Raw genomic sequence first — 9,529 nt, 5'->3', positions numbered from 1 at the left:
TAAATAAATAAATAAATAAATAAATTCTCTATCAGTATTGACTAAAGAAATTATATACATTATCAAAAATCTTCCCTAAGGGAAAACCCATGCCCAAATAGGATAGGTTTCACTGGTGAATTCTATCAAATATTCAAGTATGAAACAATGAGGATCTTATATACTTTTTCTCCCCCTTTAGAGACGGAGTTTTGCTCCTGTTGCCCAGGCTGGAGTACAATGGTACAATCTTGCCTCACCGCAACCTCTGCCTCCCGGGTTCAAGAGATTCTCCTGCCTCAGCCTCTGAGTAGCTAGGATTACAGGCATGCGCCACCATGCTCGGCTAATTTTATATTTTTGGTAGAGACGAGTTCTGTCCATATTTGTCAGGCTGGTCTTGAACTCCTGACCTCAGGTGATCTGCCCACCTCAGCCTCCCAAAGTGCTGGAATTACAGGCATGAGCCACCACGCCTGGCCATAAACTTCTTTTTAAAATAGAGAAGGAAACATGCCTTACTCATCTTATGAGTCCATGATAACCCTAATACCAAAACCTGATGAAGATATTACAAAAAAGAAAATTACAGACCAATATCCCACTTCGATATAGATGCTAAAATCCTTAAGGGATCATCATGACCATATTGGGTTTACTCCAAGAATGCAAGATTGACTTCATATTTAAAAAGCAGCAAAGTAATACTTCATAAACACAATAAAGGAGAAAAACAATATGATTAAGCTGATGCAGGAAAATTGTTTGATAAAATTCAACACGCGTTCATAATAAAACTCTCAGAAAACCAGGAATAGAAGGGAATTTCCTCAGTCTGATAAAAGGCACTTACAAAAACATTACCATTTTTTAAAGCTGAATGAGTGAGTTGTCTTCTCTAACATCAAGAATAAGACTAAGATGCTCATTTTACCACTTATATTCAAGATTGTACTTGAGGTCCTCATGGTTTTAACAAAGCAGGAAAATGAAATAAATGGCATAAAGTTCAGAAAGAAAGAAAAGTGACCCTATCTGCAGATGATATGATAGAAAATCCCAGAGAATCTGCAAAACAAGAACTAAAACTACCAAGTTAGCAAAGATACAAAGTTAATATATAAAAAGCAATTTACATTAGCAGCAAATAATTGGAAAATATAATACAATTTTGAAAATAAATCCATTTATAACAGTGCCAAAAAACATACTTAGGAATAAATCACAAAAGACATCCAAGATCTCCATACTGAAAAAATACAAATCACTGAAATTAAAGATATCTAAATTAACATAGATATGTCATATTAATGAACTGGATAGCTCTATATTGTTAAGATAGCAACTCCCCCAAACTGAACTATAGTCAATACAGTCCCAGTAAAAATCTCAGCAGTTTTTCTTTATACAAATTGACAAGCAGATTCTAAAATGTAAAAATAAATGCAAATCAACTAAAATAAACTAGTTTTCATAAAGAAAAGCAAAGTTGAGCCAGGTGCCATGGTTCATGCCTGTAATCTCAGCATGTTGGGAGGCTGAGACGGGCAGATTGCTTGAGCCCAGGAGTCCCATACCGTCCTGGGCACATAGTAAAACCCTGTCTCCACAAAAAAAGACAAAAAAATTAGCCAGGCATGGTGGCGTACACTTGTGGTCCCAGCTACTTGAGAGGCTGAAGTGGGAGTACTGCTTGAGCCTGGGAGGTTGAGACTGCAATGAGTCATGATCGAGTGACAGAGTAAGACCCTGTCTCAAAAAAAAGAAAAGTTTGAGAACTCATCCTGTCTGACTTCAAAATGTACTATAAAGTGATAGAAATGAAGACAGTTTGCTATTGTGGAAAAAAAAAAAAAAAAAAAAACACAAAGCAAGGGCTACAACAGAGCATCCGGAAATAGACCCACACATACGTGGTCAACTGAGTTTCCAAAAAATTGCCAAGGCGACTCAATTATGAAAGATTTTTGAACAAATGGGGCTAGATAGATATCTATATGGAAAAAGTAAACAGCTACCCCCTACCTCACACCATTTACAAAAATTTTCTTCCAATGCATCAGAGACCTAAATCTGTAACATTTCTAAAAGAAAACAGGAGAAGACAGGTAAGATGAGCCTGATTTGCCAGTTTAAAGGGGAGCCTGCTGGCCAAATCTGAGATAATTGAACACAAAATAAATAAGGACAGTAGTAGGTTAAACCATATCCCACTAAATAAAATTGGAATCCCTGAGTCTTTATTGATGATCTTTAAAAAGTAAATAAGTACTTAAACAGAAGGGAGGGTGCCTGCCTACAATAAGACGTAGAGTAATACAAATGAATGGTAGAGTTAGAAATTACTGTTTTGCAACCATTATTGCCAACACTGGTTTGGGCCAGGAGTCATCCACAAATGCAAAATATGGAGGGTTAAGTTTTAGGAGAAGCAGGACATCTGTATGTTTCAAAGCAGCTCTCACATTTATTTGTTAGTTGGAAAGGAAAAATAAATAAATAAATGGCATCATACAGTGGAGAGAGCAAACAATCTAAATTATTATCACCAGGCTGGGCATGCTAGGTAAAGCCTGTAATCCCAGTACTTTGGGAGGCCAATGCTCACTTGAGGATCACTTGAGGTCAGGAATTCAAGACAAGCTTGGTAAAACATTTTGAAAAATACAAAATTAGCCAGGTATGGTAGTGCGTGCCTGTAATCCCTGCTACTTGGGGGGTTGAGATAGGAGAATCGCTTGAACCTGGGAGACGGAGGTTGCAGTGAGCCAAGATTGCGCCACCGCACTCCAGCCTGGGCAAAAAGACTCTGTATCAAAAAAAAAAAAACAGAAACAAAAAAAATCACCAGTAAAAGGCAGATGGACACTCTGCCCCACGCATGATTTGCTAACCTGAGGAATATTCTGGCCAGAGGCAGATCACCTGAGTCCCACCATAAGGAAACATAAGACAAACCCAAACAGAGGAACATTACTCAAAAGTGTCAGTATTAGGATACACAAAGCCTTTTGGAGACTAAACAGACACATCAAATAAATGCAGTCCATCATTCTGTACTGATCCTGTCACAGAGGTAGAGAAAATGCCACAAAGGACATTACTGGGACAATTGACAAAACTGAAATTGGGCTTTAGAGGAAAAATGAAAGCTCTGAGGTTTATCACCGAACTGTAGTTAAATAAAAAGATACTCTTTTTCTTAAGAAATAAACATTGATCTATAACAAGGCAAAGGGATGTATCCAGCTCAGGCTCACAACTGGTTCAGAAAATAAATAATATAAATAATATGTAGGGTCTGGTAGAAAAGAAAAAAATACAAATGCTAACATGGAAAAATGTTTAAAATGTTATTTAAAAAATCAGTGAATCTGGGTTAAAGGCACCTAGGAGAGTACTACTTTTCTTGCAACTTTTCCAGAAGAACTCATCTCAAAATAAAAAGTTAAAAAAACAAAAAAAAATTGTAGTAGTGGAGGAAATAATGGAAGAACATGACACTTGGAGTCAGAGTCCTTGAGTCCTATTTCCTATGCACATTTGCATGCAATAAACCACAACCTCTCTGATTTTATTACATGGTTAGCACCTGCCCTATGGATTCCACAGGGTAGTTACAGGATGGGAGAAGATGAGGACATGAAAATGACCCGAGACCTGGGAAAGTAACACGACTGTGTAATGGAGTTGAGAGATAGGAGGCAAGAATGTACAAAATCCTAGTTATAAAATCTGATAATAAAAATCATTATGTAGTCGTCATCTTTGTTGTCATCTAACTACTTAACATTCCATTGTGAGAGGAGCAAATGCACACTGACCTGTCTCCCTTCCTGGAGGTGCAGGTTCAGGATCAGCCACCAGTACCTCCTGACAGCAGCATCCCCACAGGGCAAGCGGGAAAGAGGACACGGCAGACACAGAGAGCTCTATCGAAAACTACTTACATGGGAAACAGGAAGGATGGAAAACAGCTGCACTAGGCTCAAATCCCACATTTCTCTAAACCATGGTTTGGAAGAAAAACCATTCCAACAATTTCAAAAAACAATCCACATTTGACTCAAAGGGACCACGTCTTACCGATTTGTGATGACGTCATCCCAGATGTTCATTGGGTCCATTTTAGCATCTGGATATCTGTTTGTCCAGGTGTTCAGAAGTCTCTTAAGGGGAACTTGAGATGATAAATTGCCTAAAAATAGTATTAGAGGGTGACTATACCCACAGCTCAATTGTAAGACCAAATGACAAAGTAAGGTCATTATCAGTAAATAGAAAACTCAGACTTCTGCCCAAATTACAAAAAAGTCCTTTCTTTCACAAAAGGACACAAAGTTACCACACTAAATTTAATGTATTCTAACATTTAAACTCAATTGCTTAAGGATGGAGAAATAAACATGCACAAATTCCTTTTACATTTATTACAGGTCTACAGTCCATCTGTAATATCAAAATCTAAAAAGCATTGATAACTAAAAAGATTTTCATAGGGTTGCAGCAAATTTTCTTGGCAAAAAAAAAAAATCTTTGTTTATGGCATCAATGTGAATATTCGTAACTTAAGCTGGAGAGTTATAGAATACTGTCCTAGCCCCTGGCGTGTACACAGATAATATTTCTAGTGTCCAAAACATTCTGGCCTCAAGCGTCTCAGAAAAGAGATTCATAATAATCTTTATGAAACTGAAAATTCACATTGCTAATGTGTTTTCTTTCTGTTGGAGGAAAACAGCAGTCAGGAACACAAGCTTAGATAAGACAGTTCTGGGTTCAAAATTTAAATCTTTTACTTATAAGCTTAGGCAAGTCATTCAATCTCTATAAGCCTCTAAAAAATGAGGAGGAAAAAAAATCCATCTCGTGAAGTTGTTATAAAGACTAGGAAACACTGGCCGGGTGCAGTGGCTCACGCCTGTATCCCAGCACTTTGGGAGGCCGAGGCAGGTGGATCACGAGGTCAGGAGATCCAGATCATCCTGGCTAACATGGTGAAACCCCATCTCAACTAAAAATACAAAATATTAGCTAGGCGTGGTGGCGGGCGCCTGTAGTCCCAGTTACTCGGGAGGCTGAGGCAGGAGAATGGCATGAACCTGGGAGGCAGAGCTTGCAGTGAGCCGAGACTGTGCCACTGTGCTCCAGGCTGGGTGACAGAGAGAGACTCCGTCTCAAAAAAAAAGACGAGGTAATACTGATAAAGAGATTAACATAGCTCCTGAAAGTAGAATGCACTTAATAAATGATACATCATTAGTATGTACTTGAAAAATAATTTTCCAAAATTAAAATAGAAAATAACTAGGTAGATATAAATATCTTTTCAGTATTCTGAAAAGCATCTTTTGTAATTATTTTTAATTATTTAAGACAAAAATGAAATTCAGATTAACAAATAAAACATTTTACCTTTGCAAAGATGTATTCTTCCCCTTAGATTCTTGGGTGACCTCCCATAGGCACTGGGATAAAACCCACTCATCAGCAATACAAAGGCCTTCTTGATGTGGGCCCTGCTGCCCGCAGCCTTCCCACCCTCCCTTCAAGCCAGGACACCCAGTACCCTCAGTGTGCACCTCATGGGCACCACAGCTTTCTGTCTGCAAGCCCCTGCCTCTTCCCCACTGCTCAGCACCCTCCTCCAAGAGTCCTGCACCCTCTCAGGCCAGAGTGGGCCCCACTACCCTTGTGGGCAGGTGTCCTCTGGAGTCACCCCACTACTCCAAAAGCTTCATTAAGGTAGGCAGCATGTTTTCTTTCACTTTGCAGCCCTGGTCAGAACACTGCCTGACCATTTTAAACATTTATTTCAATGATCTGAAAATATATATTTGTAAAGGAAATTCGATAGAATTTCCAACCCATACATTAAGAAACATGCACTTTCACTAAGCAGAAAATAATTTAGATGCTAAAACTCTTCCACAATTAGAAATGAAAAAAATGATAGATGAAAAAAATTACCTTGTTTGCTTATAAAGCCGATGAACTCCTGAATTTCTGTTAAAGCCTGTACAGACTGCAATTTGGTGAGTCTACTTCGGTGTAAGAGGACATCAATACTAGAATAATTCTTTAAAAAAAAAAAAAGGCATTTACAAATGACATGTTATAAACCAAGCTGTGACTTTAAGTTTTTAACAGTACTCTAAATTATGAAATGTAGCAATTATTCTATAAATATGCCTCAGAATGGTTAATAATTAGGTCACAGACACAATTAACAGTTTAAATTAAAAAAAAAATAATTTAAGGTTTCAGTCACATTTTGGCTCAATGAAATCAATAAAACTGACATCACCAGGCTATCACTGCCTCAACTTGCCACCAAGTTTTAATAATCCCAACATCCTATAATGTAAAACTGCTGACTACAGAAGCCAATTCTTCTTTTGATAAACTTCCTCAAGAGTGCTAATCAACTTCAACACATTAAATAAAAATGAAAACAATGAATGAATGTGCTTCTATGCTAAATGTCACTAACCTATGTTAAATGTTATTAATAAACTCTATACAAGACATTCACTTACAAACAAACAACTGTCAGGAAAAGATTTGGAGAAAAGCAAAAAGGAAAGAAAGAGTGGCAGAAAACAATCAGGGAAGATCAACCCCCACTCTTCTCCACAAAGTAAACAAACTTCCATTCCGCTACCCCAAATAGAAAAGTCTACTCTTGGCCAGGAGCGATGGCTCACATCTGTAATCCCAGCACTTTGGGAGACTGAGGCAGGTGAATCACCTGACATCAGGAGTTCAAGACCAACCTGGCCAACATGGTGAAACCTCGTCTCTACTAAAAATACAAAAATTAGCCAAGCGCCCATAATCCCAGCTACCCAGGAGGCTGAGGCAGGAGACTCACTTGAACCAGATTGTGCCATTGCACTCCACTATCTAGGTGACAAAAGGGAAACTCAGTCTCAAAAAAAAAAAAAGCCTACTCTCAAGTGTTCTTTAAGAGTATGAGAAAGGTAACAAAAGGGAAAAAAAATGAAACCTTTCTAAAACAGGAAAAAAAGATTAAAAAAGGCATTAAGATAAATGACAGAATGAACAGCATTATTGGAAGAACAGAAAGAAGGAAATAGGTGGTATGAAAATAGTACTTGAAAATTTTTGTTGATTTTTTTCATGCGTTTACTGAGTTTTAAAAATATCCTAAAAATAGTATATTTCAGATAGATCCACAATATATATATATATATATATATACACACAGACACATATATATAACATATAGTATTACCTGCATAAAACTCTGAATGCCATTTTGAATGTAGTATTTGGCTCTGTCAACATCATCTTGCAGGAGGTAAAGCAGACTCAGCTCTTGACTGTAATGAAGTTCTAAAATCGCCTTCTGGAGCTCCCCATGCATAGCTTTGTCAATAAATGTCAGCAGGGACTGGTCAGCCTCTCCCTGGAGCAGCAGCTTCAGCTTGCTGCGGATCATGTAAGGTAGATACGTTTCCTAAGGAACATAAAAATATACTTATAACTACAGAAAGCCAACTGGAGTATGTCTAATTATTTTATTTCTGTAATATTCTCTGCTATATTTTCATAGATCAAGATTTAGAATCAAAGTGATGATGTCTGATGTCTGAAACAGTAATCTCTAATTTTTAAAACAAATTCATCTAAAATAGCTTGTTTTGTAACCACAAAACATATAGGAACGCGTTCTACAAAAAATTGGGGACTACTTTTAGCTGGAAGATGATTTGGATGTTACATACAAACTGAGGAATTTACAAGCACAGTCAGGATAGGTATGGTGTGGAGAAACCAGGAGAGCCTCTTGTCCCAGGAGCTGGGAGGCCTGTGTTTAGTCAGTGATCTGGGGCCAATTCTTGTAATATAAGAGACAACAGTAAATATTCTCCCATGTAGTCATACTAGGAATGTTAATATTTATTTTAAAATGCATTGCATTCATTTTGAAAAGATGATTAGCTAAAAGTGATAAGAGATTTAACAATACTATGGGGTTTGTAGGTGGAGTCAGGTCATGCAACTCCCTGGTGCTTCACAACTACTACCTGTTTTTGAAACGTTTTAAACAACTTAAACACCTATCTAAAATATTTATTTCAATCACTTAATAATAATTTTACCCACCTGATAAAATGGTTCACTCCAGATTTTATTTAGGTCTGGGGGGTTCTCACTGTCTACACTGGCTGTAGAACAGTATTCAAGTGATTTCCACTCGGCAAGGTGGTTGTAACAGTCAAGGGATGCAAGTTCCCAAAAATCCTTCTCAGCGTCTGTGGGCTCACCATCTACCCAGTCTTGTTTATTGAGAGCCTGGCGGAGAAAAGTTAATAAAATTATTTTACAAAGTTGGAAAGAATACCAACGAGAACATGTAAAAAGGAAGAATGTAACAATCACACTAAAAACAATCCTTTTCAGATTTATGGCAAGGAGAGAGAAAAGAGAAGCTATTCAGAGTAACACTGAATGGAAGAAAAACCAAAAGGAATTTTACAGTACTAAATGAATAGAAAAACCCAGCTGGGCACGCTGGCTCACGCCTGTGATCCCAGCACTGTGGGAGGCTAAGGCAGGTGGGTCACTTGAGGCCAGAAGTTTGAGACCAGCCTAGGCAACATGGCTTAACACTGTCTCTACAAAAAACACAAAAACTAGCTAGGTGTGATGGCAAACACCTGCAGCCCCAGCTTCTTGGGAGGCTGAGGTGGGAAGATCACCTGGGCCCAGCAGGTTGAGGCTGCAGTAAGCTGAGATCATGCCACTGCACTGCAGCCTGGGTGACCCTGTTTTGAGAGAGAGAAAAACACACAAACACACACACACACACACAAATCCTAACTAGGAAGAAGACATTTCTCTGAGAAACTTACCAATGAAACCAATTACTAAGACTGAATACTTTTAATCACAATAACTTGATTTATATCTCTACTCGGGGTTATTTACCACATAACAAGTTCTTACAATAAAATTAGAATACAGGACATTTGTAGAAAATTGCAGAGGATTTTAAAACCTGGACTGCTCACTGAAGAGTTTCACAGGTCACAGACCCTGAATTTCAACACCTACACCTGAATAGCCACTGACAAAATGTATAAAACTGAACTTATAGTCATCTTCCCAAATTCTTCTTTACCTCTGATGTAGTTTGAATATGTGTCCCCACCTAAACCTCATGTTGAAATGTAATCCTCAGTGTCAGAGGTGGGGCCTGGTGAGAGGTGTTTGGATCAATGGGGGCAGATCCCTCACGAATGAAGTGGGCCATTCCCTTGGTGATGAGTGATCCTAGCACTTTGGGAGGCCCAGGCATGATGGCTTGAGCTCAGGAGTTCACAACCAGCCTGGGCAACATAGTGACACCTCGTCTCTACAAAAAAATTTTAAAAATTAGCCAGGCATGTTGGTGCATGGCTGAAGTCCCAGCTACTCAGGTGGCTGAGGTGGGAGGATCGCTGGAGCCTGGGAGGACTGCTGGAGCCTGGGAGCCATGATCATGCCACTGCACTCCAGCCTGGGTGACAGAATGAGACTC

The 9,529-nt window shown here is 38.6% G+C and overlaps 1 protein-coding gene across 2 annotated transcripts in view; it reads right to left on the bottom strand.

Annotated features, from left to right (window-relative positions):
• The window catches only part of PRKDC (protein kinase, DNA-activated, catalytic polypeptide), a 189,562-nt gene that overhangs the window by 41,512 nt on the left and 138,521 nt on the right, over positions 1 to 9,529 (bottom strand). For both annotated transcript variants that reach the window (XM_011945691.1, XM_011945692.1), the window contains exons 65-68: positions 8,113 to 8,301; positions 7,238 to 7,462; positions 5,950 to 6,058; positions 4,066 to 4,177 (exon numbers count right to left, since the gene is read on the bottom strand). In XM_011945691.1, coding sequence (XP_011801081.1) covers positions 4,066 to 4,177; positions 5,950 to 6,058; positions 7,238 to 7,462; positions 8,113 to 8,301 — 635 coding nt within the window. The remainder of the gene's footprint in view (positions 1 to 4,065; positions 4,178 to 5,949; positions 6,059 to 7,237; positions 7,463 to 8,112; positions 8,302 to 9,529) is intronic.

Source organism: Colobus angolensis, unplaced genomic scaffold (genome assembly GCF_000951035.1).
Source record: "Colobus angolensis palliatus isolate OR3802 unplaced genomic scaffold, Cang.pa_1.0 Scaffold243, whole genome shotgun sequence".
Classification (NCBI taxonomy): domain Eukaryota; kingdom Metazoa; phylum Chordata; class Mammalia; order Primates; family Cercopithecidae; genus Colobus; species Colobus angolensis.
This window is presented reverse-complemented; position numbering and strand designations above follow the sequence as displayed.